The sequence below is a fragment of the Podarcis cretensis genome (genome assembly GCF_951804945.1).
Source record: "Podarcis cretensis genome assembly, chromosome: 11".
NCBI classification, from domain to species: Eukaryota; Metazoa; Chordata; class Lepidosauria; order Squamata; family Lacertidae; genus Podarcis; species Podarcis cretensis.
The window spans coordinates 49,024,595-49,039,017 of NC_137180.1; the positions used below are offsets into that span (position 1 = coordinate 49,024,595).

General features: G+C 45.3%; 1 protein-coding gene across 2 annotated transcripts in view; it reads right to left on the minus strand.

Annotated features, from left to right (window-relative positions):
* The window catches only part of SPEF2 (sperm flagellar 2), a 94,724-nt gene that overhangs the window by 6,177 nt on the left and 74,124 nt on the right, over positions 1–14,423 (minus strand). For both annotated transcript variants that reach the window (XM_079994658.1, XM_079994657.1), the window contains exons 32-36: positions 13,705–13,887; positions 8,133–8,225; positions 6,336–6,515; positions 3,622–3,864; positions 1,948–2,070 (exon numbers count right to left, since the gene is read on the minus strand). In XM_079994658.1, coding sequence (XP_079850784.1) covers positions 1,948–2,070; positions 3,622–3,864; positions 6,336–6,515; positions 8,133–8,225; positions 13,705–13,887 — 822 coding nt within the window. The remainder of the gene's footprint in view (positions 1–1,947; positions 2,071–3,621; positions 3,865–6,335; positions 6,516–8,132; positions 8,226–13,704; positions 13,888–14,423) is intronic.

The window sequence follows — 14,423 nt, forward strand, 5'->3', positions numbered from 1 at the left end:
TTTTGACAGCTCGGGAGAGGCCCCCACCCCAGGAAACAGCCCGGGAGCAGGTGGCAATGGCTTGCTGCCTGCCCGCAGCTCCCAAGCCTTCCCCGAGCTGTCAAAACAAAGGGGGAAGGGAGGAAGGCCGCCGGCAACGCAGCGCAGCTCCGCCCCTTCCCCGACGGCTCGGGGTAGGCTTGGGAGTCATGGGCAGGCAGTGTACTGAATGTCACCCCCTTCAGTGATGACACCTGGGTCAGACTGCTCCCACCGCCCCCTTCCTCTGCCCCTGCTCTTCCTCTGCCCACCTAAGACTCCATTTCCCACCTTCCTCTGCTGTTTCCCTGCATCTACCTTGGACGATAAGCCCTTTGGGGTGGAAGCAAGTCATGCTTGCCCTCTGCAAAGTGCCATGCACATAGATAGCAATATTCAATATGGGGTAATAAATAGTTGTGGTGCCAGCCCGGGACTTCAAAAGCCTGGGATCTGCCAAGCCCCAGGCCAGCCAGCAAGGCCTCAACTACATCGCTTCTAGGCTGGGTCACAAGCTGCGAAGTCTTGCTTAGAAGCAAGCACTTCATCCACAAAGGAGCAACATGTGCCATTACTCAGCAACATGTCGCTGCTTTCTCCTCTGGTTCCATATCAGCTTCACAAGTGGAGATGTTGCCGCTTTATAAACCACACCCGTTAGCTTCTGCTCCTTTTATCTCACAAGTGATCTCAGAATAACACAGCTCTATGGGGCTTGTTTTCGTGCACTTTTATTCTTCTTGAAAAGAAACCTCTGTTTTGTTTTGTTTTTGCATTGCTGTTTATTCGATGAGTCTTGGGAGAGGCGGGTGCAGAATCCCTATCACCTTGGAACCTGATGTAAAGACATTCAACCTTGAACCTGACTGCCAGCATGCAGGACTAGTTGCAGGCTTTGGGGCTATCTAGGATGAAGTGTTCTCAACACTTTGTCATAGTGGGCTTCCTCAACTTAAAGAAAACCCTTGATCCCTCCCAAGCTCAAGGACACCAAAACAATATAAAGAAATAACTTGTTAAATTGACACCATTTATCAGCAGTAAGTATAAGGAGATACAGAGTGAGGAAGGTGGAGGTTGGTTCATAGCTTCCTGTTCCATATATCATGCATGCAAAATTTGGAGATGATGTAGGGTTCCCTAGCAGCTGTCCTCTTCAAGGCTATTTTAAATATCTTCTAGAAGCAGCAAGGGATGAAATGTTATGTTATGGGGGAGGGAGATACATATATTGATCTCCAGTCCTCATGAAAGTAGAGATGAATGTCCAGTGGGTGAATATGCATCTCCATCTTTGATGAGAAAGTGTGTGGGAAAAGGACATGTTTCTTTGTATGTGTGTTTCCAGAATACATCCAATGACCATCAAGTAGTAATGACTCCAAATGAGAAGATTCTGGCCTCCCCTTCCCTGACCGAGACCTTTTCTCCTGTTTTGGGAAATTCTGGACACCCTCTGCAAAAATATTTGTGGTTTTTAAATGCCACATTTGCCCTCGTTGCCATTTAATTTAACTGAGCAGCGATAACTCATATGAATGTTGTCAATGATGGCACAACGCTATTATCTGATAAGATGGTATCAAGAATGGTACAAGTGCTGATTACGACCGTCAGCTACGCAGAAGGTCAGTAAGGGCAAATGAGGAAGCGGAGGAGGGCCGATGGCACTGAGAAACAACAACCAAGGGAACAAATGGGCCACCAAACCATGTGCCAATTTTGAGTTGCCTGTTGCAGAACATTCAGCATAGCCCCAGTAAATGCCCTCTCTTCCCTGTTCCAAGCAAAACGGTTGTTACAGTTGTATATAGAGACTCTGTAAATGAAGAGGTCTGTTTTCACTTCACAGCACTTTGTATTTCCTGAATGCAAAAAAAGACGAGACATTCCGGATCCCTGTGTACTTACAGGGAAATAGATACTTACGTGAAGCTTGTACTGCTGGTAGCTGTTAATCAAGTCTTGAATGAAGGGGTGCTGCAAAAGAAGCGCCACTGGGATGGGCGTCAGATCTTCGGAGCCAAGATCCCGGTATACCTTAATGAAATGCTTCAAGGGAACATACAAACGGCACACTGTATTAGGAATGTGTAGCCATTTGGAAAGCAACAATCAGAATCAGCTCACCTAGTGGGACAGAGCCTCAACGCTGGCTTCCTGGCAGCAGCATTGCTGTAGATTACCAGCAAGGGGAAGAACAAGGCAATGGGGAGATTGGGCACACTGATAGGACCACCAGATTGGCTGTGATGGCAAGCTGCCAGCCCTGATCTCCCTACTACCCTCCCTCCTAGGAAGTCACTGTGATGCTGGGCAAACCATTTCTGCAAGGCAGAGATGGACATCCTTTATGGCCACGGGGACTGCTCTGTTCTACTGACAGTGGCCTGGGGGGCTGTGACTCTATTTTGCTATGCAACGGTTGGGCAGTCAGGCTCCATGAAATATTTAACAACTATAGAGAGTGCTTCAAATGTCTAACACTTGGCCATGAGGATGGTCATAAGGATGGTAACTGCTTCACAAGCATTATCCCAGTGCTCTTTACAATAGGTCCGTTAGGTCCTTAGCATTATCCCCATGCTGCAGGTGGGAGTCTGAGGCTGTGGCTTGCCTGTGCTCAAGTTCAGGGAACTGGTAACTTCCAGTCTCACAATGCTAGCTGCTATACTGTACACTCAGATCAAAGGCCATTGCATGAGACATCCGTGGAGAGAGACAACTTTTTTCAGGGCACATTTAACTGTGCTATTTTCCTTAAAAGTAAAACTGAGGAAACTCTCTTACCAAATCTTGATTTAAGTTGGTAGACTAAAGTCTATTTGTTTATTTAATTTACACCCCGCCCTTTCTCACAAATCAGCCTGAGGGGCTTCCAGCTGGCTGTCCATGGTGAGCGTTTGACAACCTGATACTTAGAACTCTGTGTAATCTTACATGACACACACACACACACACACACACACACACACACACACACACTGGTTTGTGTAGTTTTCCTATATTTATGGATCTCCCCATCTCTGGAGGTCCCAAGAGAGCCCTAGCCTGGTCATATTTCAGAAGCAGCAGAAGGTCGTTTTGACTGGGCTGCTATTGGTTGACGAAAGTTAAGCAATCCTGCTTAATCTTTAAAACTGTAATAAGTGTCACGGTAACTGCAATGAGCTTCTGGACGAGAGTAGGTAAAGGTAAAGGTAAAGGTACCCCTGCCCGTATGGGCCAGTCTTGACAGACTCTGGGGTTGTGCGCCCATCTCACTTAAGAGGCCAGGGGCCAGCGCTGTCCGGAGACACTTCCGGGTCACGTGGCCAGCGTGACAAAGCTGCATCTGGCGAGCGAGAGCCGCACACGGAAACGCCGTTTACCTTCCCGCTGGTAAGCGGTCCCTATTTATCTACTTGCACCCGGAGGTGCTTTCGAACTGCTAGGTTGGCAGGCGCTGGGACCGAGCAGCGGGAGCGCACCCCGCTGCAGGGATTCGAACCGCCGACCTTTCGATCGGCAAGCCCTAGGCGCTGAGGCTTTAACCCACAGCGCCACCTAGTAGGACACTAGATTAATTAAACAAGCAATGGAACCTTTCGCTAGTTAACCAACCTCGTAAGTATCCTCTGGTTTCATATAACCACTAAATCTGTGGTTGTCGGCAGCTTTGTTTGTTTCATGCTGAAACACTTTGAGTAGTGTATCCAGAGAAATGTTTCCTTCGTTGGTGAAAGACTCAGCTTCCTCTTCTTTTTCCTTCTCTTCTTCTTCCTCTTCACCTTCCTCAGCAGCCTCATCCTCTTCCTGCTCATCCTGTCCGTCACTTGTTATCAGCTGCTCAGATGAAGGAACATACTGGGGATGGAAAGTATGACAGATTGGAATAGCTCGCTAATGATCAGATGATTAAGCTTGGTGGCCACTAAGGGAGGAAGGAACTGTCAATTTCAGTTCTCTCTGTTTCTCATTTTTCTAATCTTAAATTCAGTTTGCCACCTTCTGCTACAATTCGTGATAGCCTTCATAAAAATTCATTAGAATTTTATGCAAATCTCTCCTATTAACAAGGTTTTATAAGGAGTTTTGGCTAATGTGCACATTTTGGGAGCAATTTCCCCTGATATAATTAATTTTTGCATGCCTTTTTCACTAACATATAATTTTTTTCACGAAATATACATATTTCCCCCTGATATACTGTATTTTTCGCCCTATAGGACGCACCATCCCATAAGGCGCACCTAGTTTTTTGGGGGGGAAATGAAGGGAACAAAATTATTTTCCCCCAGGCGCAGGGCTGGGGCGGGGGAAGCCCAAGCTTCCCCCGACCCCAGCCCCCAGAACAGGCAACTCTCCGCAAGCCGCGGGAGCCCAGCGCCGGGCTCCCGCGCCTTGCGGAAAGCTGCACAAAGCCTGGGCGCGCTGAGCTCAGCGCGCCCAGGCTTCGGCATGCAGGCAACTCTCCGTAAGCCGTGGTAGCCCAGCGCAGGCTCCCACGGCTTGCGGAGAGCTGCGCGAAGCCTGGAGAGCGAGAGGGGTCGGTGCGCACCGACCCCTCTCGCTCTCCAGGCTTCAGCGAAAGCCTGCATTCGCCCCATAGGACGCACACACATTTCCCCTTCATTTTTGGAGGGGAAAACGTGTGTCCTATAGGGTGAAAAATACGGTATGCATTTTCATAAATATTGCGTGTTTGTAGAGCTGCATTGCAAAATTCAGACAAGTGTGAATTTGTAATGCCAGGGTCTAATTCACTTCTTTAGGGAGGACATTCAAGACTGGCACCATCACTAGAAATCTATACTAGTTTTAAAATGGTTTAACTGGTGAGGATCCCAAGAACTGTAGTTTTGTAAGTTTGTTGGGAAGTCTATTGAGAAAAGCTTAGCCTGCATTGCAGAACTGAGATTCTCACCAGTTCCTGAAGAAAGGCATGTACTCTATTATACTAATCTGATTAGAAATATCAGGCTGAACCATCCCTTCCTCCTAATTATATATAGTGGAAACTCTTCTTCTTCTTCTTCTTCTTCTTCTTCTTCTTCTTCTTCTTCTTCTTCATTATTATTATTATTAATCACCCACCCTTCACCCTAAGGTCCCAGGGCGATTACAACATGAAAATACAATATAAAAACCAATTTAAAACAATTTGCAACCACAAAAAATAGATTGGTCCATGTGTGTGTGTGTGTGTGTTTGTGTGTTCACCATTTTCCAGAAGCTATACAATGAAAGTGCTGGATGCACCTCTTTGCAGAGTTCTACAATTTAGGGGCTGCCACAGGGAATATTATCTCCTGGAAAGTCTCCCCCAACCCTCTGAGGGTGGAGGAACTACCAAGAGGCCCCCCCTCTGCCAATCTTAGCACCCAATAAGGTCTGTAGGGAGGGAGGCAGTTTTCAGATATTGGAGGCCTAAACTGTTTAAGGCTTCAAACACTAACGTGAACACCTTGAATTAGGCCTGGAAGTGAACTGGCAGCCAGTGTGGCTGTTTTAAAACAGAGGTTATGTGACATCTAAAAGAGATCTAAATGCAACCCTAGCCAGTAGTGTAGCTGCTTCATTGTGGAGCAGTTGACATTTCTCAGCAGAAGAGATGTCCGCATCATGCCATGGCCTTCAGACACATGTAGTGGGATTCTGAAAGGCATCAAAAGCACTTTAGTAACTGTTAGTGAGGAATATGGCGTCAACTTCTGCCACCAGGACGTCATTATTTGTTTCTTCTTCCACACCCTTTTCTTCTTTTCTTCTATATTACTGAAATAGTACAATTTCATTATCCAAGAAAGAGTATTAAAAAAATAAAAAACATCAGAGGAAAGCAGTAATTAAAGAGGCTCTTTATCAACAATGCTACTGCCACATGCCGCAGGAAAAGACCAAAGAGTGGCAGAGCTTGCAAGCAGATTTTAATTAAAGGCATTTACGGCCCTGAAAAGCCTCCACAGCACTTTACCAGTCCACAATGGACAGGCTGACTGAACAAACTGCATTTCAATTTTCTAACAAGTGGAGAAAGGGCGGGACTGCACAGGAATCATCAGGATGCAATGGCATCAGCAATAACACCATCTTGATTCTCTAGAGAAAGTGAGTGAGCAGAAGATGGCAACTCCAGACTGAGGTGTAAGTTTGGAAACAACACAGAACAGAAAGGGTGATTAAGTGAAAAATGCAGAATTAGCATTCTCATTTCAGTTTGGTGCAGTCAGTGTAGACTGAAATGAAAACAATGTAACAGCCCAGCGTTAAGGAATAAGAAATTCAATCGTCACCAGCAAATGCTAAATTATTGTCAAGATCAACAGCACATTTACCCGTTGGGGAAGAGGAGGGAGTTCCTGCTTTTCCCTGTGAATATGTGTCCCTGTTGCGACACTTAGGGCCCGATAGACACCATTGACAGAATCAGGATCGGATGCAAAATAAAGGAGCATCTCCGTGTAGTTTAGCTGAGGAGGGTCTTTTTCAGGATCAGCAAATAAAGAAAAGAAAAACTGTAAAAGAAACATGCTTCAGTTAATTGATATAGAGGATATTGTATGAGAATAATCTATGCAATGTCCGAACCACTTTGCAAGTCTTTCAGCAATGAGGAACATCTCTGCACTGGGAACACTTTGTGTGGTTGTAATGTGCATGTGGGACGCAGGTGGCGCTGTGGGTTAAAGCCTCAGCGCCTAGGGCTTGCCGATCGAAAGGTCGGCGGTTCGAATCCCTGCGGCGGGGTGCGCTCCCGCTGCTCGGTCCCAGCGCCTGCCAACCTAGCAGTTCGAAAGCACCTCCGGGTGCAAGTAGATAAATAGGGACCGCTTACCAGCGGGAAGGTAAACGGCGTTTCCGTGTGCGGCTCTGGCTCTGGCTCTGGCCAGAGCAGCGATGTCACGCTGGCCACGTGACCCGGAAGTGTCTCCGGACAGCGCTGGCCCCTGGCCTCTTAAGTGAGATGGGCGCACAACCCCAGAGTCTGTGAAGACTGGCCCGTACGGGCAGGGGTACCTTTACCTTTACCTTTTAATGTGCATGTAGTGATTTGCAGCAATTTTGCGTTGGGTGTTTTCATACTGAAGTCCACTTTCCATTCAGGTGGGGCAATGTGGTTGCCACTGCAACCAGGAATGTATAAAAAATTAAGGGGGGAAATTCTGCAACAAATCTTAAAATGTCTGGCCATATGGCTGGCTTAGCTTTCTGCCTGTATGGCTGGGCTACCTTGTGTGTTAGTTCTGTCAGTTTTGTGTTATACAATTACACAAAGAACAAAGGAACCACATCACTATTCGATCGAAGTCTGTACTGTACTGGCACCAGCTCTCTGGGGTCTCAGACAGGTTTCCTAGATCCTGCAGGGGACAGCAGGGGTTTTACCTCGCACATTCTGACTGCAAGACGTATGCTCTACCACTGAGTTATGGCCCTTCCTAACCAATGGGCAGTCTTTTTTATTTTTTGAGAAACAAAGTGTGAAAATATAGGATAGAAGGCCCTTTGATCCTCTCCAGGGCTTTGTGTGTCAGACATGTAGGTTGTCAATTCAGGAAAGAACTTGGAATCAAAACCCAATATGCATCCCAGACAGTGCAAACTATTACCCTCAGATAAGAAGCTGATTAAAAACAGATTTAAGCCTCACAGATGTGAAATATAGTCCGTCATTTTTTTGAGAAAAATATTTTCCCAGAGGTAAGTTTGCAATGCTCTCAGGAAGCCAATCCTGATGAAGGATCTCACAGCTCGGCAGAAAAAAAGGGCCACCTTCGTTGTGCTTCTTACAGTGAACAGATTATTATTATTTTGGTGGCAAGAGGTGTACATATAAGTTAAATACCACCGCCTGACCAGAATGGAGAAGGCAAATGGTTCAGTGATTGAGCACTCATTTTACATGTAGAACGTCCCAGGTTGAATTCATAGTATCTCCAGATAACAGACCCAGGACATTTCTGCCTGAGATCTTGGATGGTGGCAAAGTTCAGCTTTTTTTTGGGGGGGGGGGTGGCAAAATTGTTGAGCTTTTTTTAAATTGAGATTTCCCGGACATTGAAATGGCTGGTCTTAACTGTGCTTAACTTCAGTTTGGCTTGCAGCCTGTGATTATTATTTTTTACACTTACTTTTATAAGGTGCTCCTGGCGGTTAAATGGAAAAGGTTCTGTGGGGCTTTCTGGAACGGGTAAATCTTCACTGCCTTTAAACCACAGACCGACCTGGAATGACAGAACCATACAGTTGAAAGGGACTGTGTAGGTCAACTAGCCCAAACTGCTTGATTACTGCAGGATCCACAATGCAAAAGGCAAAAACTATAAGCATCCCTGAGAAATGTCTTTTCAACCTCTGTTCAGATATCTCCAGCAAAGGATAACCCACCACCAAATACCAAGGTAGTCTGTTCCACTGCTGAACAACTCTTACAATTATGACGTTTCGCTGAACGTTTAGCCAAATCTGCTTCTCTGCTAACCTGTTGGTTCCAGTCATGTTCTCTGGAGCAACTAAGAACAAGTCTTGTCTACCATGCGGCAGCTCTTCAGATATTTAAATACAACTACCATTCCTTATTCCATCTTAATATCTTTCCTCATAGGACTTGATTTCTATACTTCTCACCATTCTGGACATAAAATGTTCTATCCAACATGGAACAACTTTTACAAGTTTCAACAGAATTTCCCCTGGTGTTGCCAGGGTGCATGAAAGGGAGGAGAAGTTCTGTTGTGTTTACAGATGTTGTTCTGCATGTGCAATGATTTACTTGGATACAACCCAAAGAACGGTTATTATTCATGACCCTCTTTGGACAATTTAAGAACTTAATATAAAAGTCCAGGAGGATCCAATCAAAGGCCCATTTAGTCTAGTATCCTGTTTCCCAAAGTAACCAGATACCTCCAGGAAATCTGCAGGCTGAGTTTCAAGGCAATAGCTTGCTTTTAACTGCTATTGAGTATTAAGGCTTATTAGGCAGATATGGAGGCACTGCTGTTGCTAAGGTCATACAGTCACTTAATCATTGTTGCTAATGACTACCATGCCAATCTCTCTCAAGGCTCATCTGTTCAACTCTAGAATAGATATATATCCTTTGAGTGCAGTGATATATAATTGATTTTATGATTAATTTTTTAAACATGTTTGTGTGCACAGATCTATAACTGTGTGTGATGGGACAATGAGCTACTTGTGCGTAACAGGGTTAGTCCCTCGGAGTTTGCTTAACGTAGCAAAGCTCTGCCTTGAGCAGAGCCCTTGGACATGGCTCCGTCAGTCACTGGTAGAATCCGACAGTGGGCGCTTGCGGAAACGTTTCCAGCATAAAAGCTGCTTGACGGAAACGCATCTCCTAGATTCCCTGCGTGACAGCTTCCGGCGAGGGGTGGGGGTCGCTAAAGGGGGCCTTGATACCTCCTCACTGTTCTCACTGGAAGTGTCCCAGAGCCTCCCCTCCGACTTCCTCTCCCTTGAAGCTCCTGCTCCCCCCCTACTGGTTCCCTCTTCTGCTGCTGAGTCTCTTCTATCCTCCTGGAGCCCTTCCACCACCTGTTCTTCCGATGGCAGTTTCCTGACACTGTGTGTGTGTATATGTGTGTTAATACACATGCACATTCCTTTTCTGGTGCAGGTATTTATCAAAACCAACATGTAACAGCAGGATATATTCCAGGGAGGGGAAAACTGTACTTAAAAAGGCAGCAAAAATTGATTTCCATGCTAGGTCACATACAGCAACAGCAAGACTTCAGTGACTCATTAAATGAAACATTCTTATGTTTCAAAATGTGAGTCAGTCATTCTGGTTCTAGAAGCAAATCAGGGAAAAAAATCAACAGCTGAGGAGGATAAAAAGAAAGTTGCAGTGGCTGGTTTTAGATGAAATGGGGCCACTTCTTCATCTACTACTCATCCAGCAGTAATCTGCAGACAGACCTCCTTGCACAGAGGCCTAGGGAGGATGCCTGACCCAGGATGCAAGCCGGTTACCATAAGAGGAAAACTAAGCCTTAGCGGCTGTTATTGAAGAATGTTTAGGCACGCTATATTATCAGCCATCTAAATCTCGTCATGATTGCTGGTGCAGTTCTGAAGAATGTTAGAGCAGAACAGGCAACATTCTGAACAGTGAGCCAATGGAGCATGTACACAAAGTGCTCTTGCTGTCTCTCAGACTACAAGTTTTAGAATGTAGTGGTTGTGCACATGTATGTATGTATGTATGTATGTATGACTGCAATGATGTCTTGCAAGTTTCTTAGTTTTGTTGGCATTTCCTAGGCATGAGGCAAGAAGAGCTGACTGTACTAGCTGACTGGCAACAGGAGGGAGGGGCTCACACCATAGTAAGAAGAGACCAGGTCCCCCTGTGTTATTGGGGGGTGGTGTATGAGAGAAAAGCACAAAAGAAAGCACTTGTACAGGAAACTCTGGGGTACAAACTTTGACAAGACACCATTCACACAATTTGCAGTTGCATGAATGACTTTTTAAAAATCATCCTGAATCCTTGTGTTGGACAGTGGGAAACTGTAATCTCTTGCTGTGTTCCCAATTAAGGTCTCTCTAGCTCCCTTCTTGCCCTGCTATTATGATTGGAGGGAAAGTTCCCATTGGAGTGAATTATAGCTCAGTCCTAAATGCAAGTAGCAAGCATAGGAGGTTCAATACAGATCAAGACTGCAACAGGAGGTGAAGGGTTAGGGCCCTCCCTGCCCCCCACACCAAAGTCCCAACTTGGATCTGGGCTTCCGCTGTTGCAATTTGCTTTCAAAAAGCCCTCCACACAACTGCTAATTGTGTGAATTGCATTCTCTTCTAGCTTGGCCCTGCAATGCACAGTTCAAGAGGCAGGAGAGCGGTATGGCGCTCTACGTGACATGCTCACTGAAGAACTGTGTCCCAGAGTGCTTTCCTTCCACCATGCGTATACTGTGCAGATTGTGGCCACCAAAATGTGGCATCAGGAAGGGCGGGCAATCATCACTCATCAGGGATGTTGAAACCTCCATGGAAATTGAAGCCAATGCTGTTGATGCGTTCTGGAGCCTGTAAAACTTATGTGAGTAAATGAGCTAGGCATCTGGTTTCCAGAGCACATAGAAGGACTAGCTCTAGATCCCAGGGCAAGGAACAGTGTGTAGAGCATCTGGAATCCATCTCCCATCAGCCCCAGCCGACATGGCCTGCAGTCAGGGATGATGGGAGTGCTAGTCCAGCAACATCTGGGATGTGTGCTTCAGATTTCCTTTCCTTCCTCTAAGTGGAGAAAGCTTTTTCTTTAGCATCTCCCCCTGCGTTACCCCAACATGCCTCTCAACTATACCCATATTCTGTAGTTTCTTCTTCCACTGTCCTCTTCACACCCAACTTTTGCCTTGTGTTGCCTGGACTACAGAGTAGTTGTGGAAAAGCTATGTCCATACATGCTATATTGTCAACTATGGCTATGAACACAAATCAGGTATGCATTGGGCAATAGGCTTAATCAAAGGGACCTAAAGAAGCTGAAGGGTACAAATCAACCCTATTTTTCAAAGCAGACATGGGGATTTGGGGCCCTGTTGCAAGCTTGTCCTAGGCCCAGAAACTGTGATTCGTCACTGGCTGCAGCAGTGGAGCTGAAGGGGGCATCATGGAGGCATTTTTGCAAATGGTGTGTGCCCACTCATTCCTGTATCATGTTCATTTAGAAGTTTTGCAGTGTTTCAGACTTCTCTGACCCAAGAAATGAATGTTTACACCACAGGAAAAGATGCGTCTGCTTGGTATAACACTTTCAAGTCTCTGAAAAGAAAACCTGACTACAGTTTGTCTCCAGCATCAATCTGTTCTATGGTGAAAACGAAAGCAGTTGACTTGAAAGCTACTTATGTCAGAAGGGTTCTTTGCAAGTCTATAGATGATACTTAACATGGGAGGCAAAACCCAAGTCCACATCTTCAGTATATAAAAACAGATTCTTTTTTTTTGTCAATATCATCTGGGAACAGAAGCACCACAACTCCATTCAAAGCCCCAGTAAGCTAGAAAACCCAGTTCATATTATTTTAGCCTCATGGACTTCTGTGGGATTTCAACTGGGAAGTAACCAAATTTTATGGGTGGATTTAGATTTTTTAAAAAACCTTTTTGCTCAAAAACAACATCACTTACACATTTTTCTTGTTTCACTCAGATTTACCAGCCCAAAGATCAGAGAACTGATACCAGATACTGAACCAAAGGATGTTCTACCTAGCTTCCTGTGTTGATTCTGGAGCTGTTGGTATGTTTTTAGTCTCTTTGCTGCTGAGCAAAATACCACAACTCTGCGTAGGTGGGTGAAATATTGAGAGCAGCATCTCTTTGTGGTTTTTCCATCCTTAGTGGCGACTGTTTCTTTTCCTTTTTCTGGTGAAATGTGTTGCCACATGATGGGGGTTTGCTTTTCCTTTTTCTAGTGAAAAGTTGCCTTTGTACTGCCATTGAACAATGGCAGCAGAGAGCAGCAAACACAGGCATGAGCCATTAGCTGCCCAGGGTTGGCACCTAGGAAGTTGAGTGCAGAAAGGTGGGGGAGCAGGAGACAGGACTTAGCATCTCATCTGTCCCTCCAGACCCACTTTTCCGCTAAGCTGTTCCCTCCCATGGGTCAAAAGATCTTGGGAGAAGATGCAGGAATTAGCCTTTTGGGATGACTATGATACATCTTACAAGGAATGCAATAATGCTCCTCACTCCCGGGAATGCAAAACCAACCTATTTGTTATAAATTACTACAGTGCTAGGATGATAGGTACTCTACAGAACCCTACCCCAGCCACATCATGCACTTCTGAAGGAAAGGCAAGGGAGCACCACATGAAACTGACCTAAAATAATTTGGTATGAAATGTTTAATTTGAAGTAATTTAATTTATGAAATGTTTTGAAGCTGACATGCACTTCTGATTCGTTTCACGCACACATGCCAGCCTATGTCATTTCTGAACCACATGCCACTTTTACAACACAGTCCTATGCATGTCTACTTGGAAAGAAGTCTCACTGTGTTCAGAGAGGCTTGCTCTGAAGTTGGTACACTGGCCTTATAGTTAGGACATAGGGTGGATGGGCCTGTGTTGGCGAAAATGAAATTAAAAACCACATTGGTGCATGAATGACGAGGGGCAGAAGGAGCTGCCAGTTTTGGTTCTCTCCACTTCTCATTTTTACTATCTTAAGTTTAGTTCTCCACATTTCTGAAACAATTTGTGTTTTTTTTAAAAAAAATCCTCATGAAACTTCATTAGCACTTTAGAGCAAATTTCTTCCAAAAAAACACATTTCTGTATGCAGCTTTGACTAATGTCCACATCTTTGCAAACAATGTCTCCTAACAGAATGCATTTTGCTATGCTATTTTCACCAATACCTTGATATTTTTGCACATTTCCCCCTGGTGTATGCATGTCTGTGAACACTGTGTGCTTGTAGCATGGCACTGCAAAATTCAGATAAGAGCGAGTTTTGAAGGAAGCCCGTGATTTGGCTTCCATATTGTGAAAATTTGGTAAACTGGGCTTTAAATGTGAACGGAACTGAATTTTCCCTCCACCCCAAATCAGGGCTTGTGGCCCACAGGGTGTGAAGACTGGCTGGCTGCTTGTCCCAGTGGTTTCATTGGGACTCACAGCCACAAAAATAGAACTTGAGAGAAGAAAGAATTGGGACCTGATCATATTCTTCCTCTGTGACAAAGCCCGATCCATCTACATCCACATCCTGGAATCTCTGCAGCGTTTCAAGAAGCTCCGTCACTGAGGGCAGAGGCCAAGGCTGGGAAGCTGCTTGCAAGAATATACGCCAGTCTACAGTGTCTGAGTCCACTGTTAGCGCTGCTGCCAGGCCCTGCAACTGTAACATCCAAAAATACACAAGTTTACTTAACACAGTAAAAGTAAGTGGAATGGGTAACTAAGGGCAGGGCCATTTTATGGACTGTGTATCTTATACAGTGGTGCCCCGCTAGATGAAAGGGTTTTCCGTTTTGGAGGCGCTTCGCAAAACGAATTTCCCTATGGGCTTGCTTCGCAAGACAAAATGTCTTGCGAGTTTTTCCGACTTTCCCCCCCTTTCCCCCTTTTTCTAAGCTGCTAAGCTGCTTATCAGCTGATCCGCTAAGCTGATAAGCCACTAAAAGCCACTAAGCCGCTAATAGCGCTAATCCACTAAGCCGTCAATGGGCTCGCTTCGCAAGACGAAAAAACCGCTAGACGAAGAGAATCGCGGAACGGATTCTTTTCGTCTTGCGAGGCACCACTGTACAGACAGAAGAATCCTTTGGCTTCAAAATCACTGACTGCTCCCCAAACAGAAAGCTGAGACTGGGCAGAAATATAGTCCATGACATCAATTGCAGGGAACTTTTTTCAAAAGAGACATTTTAATGC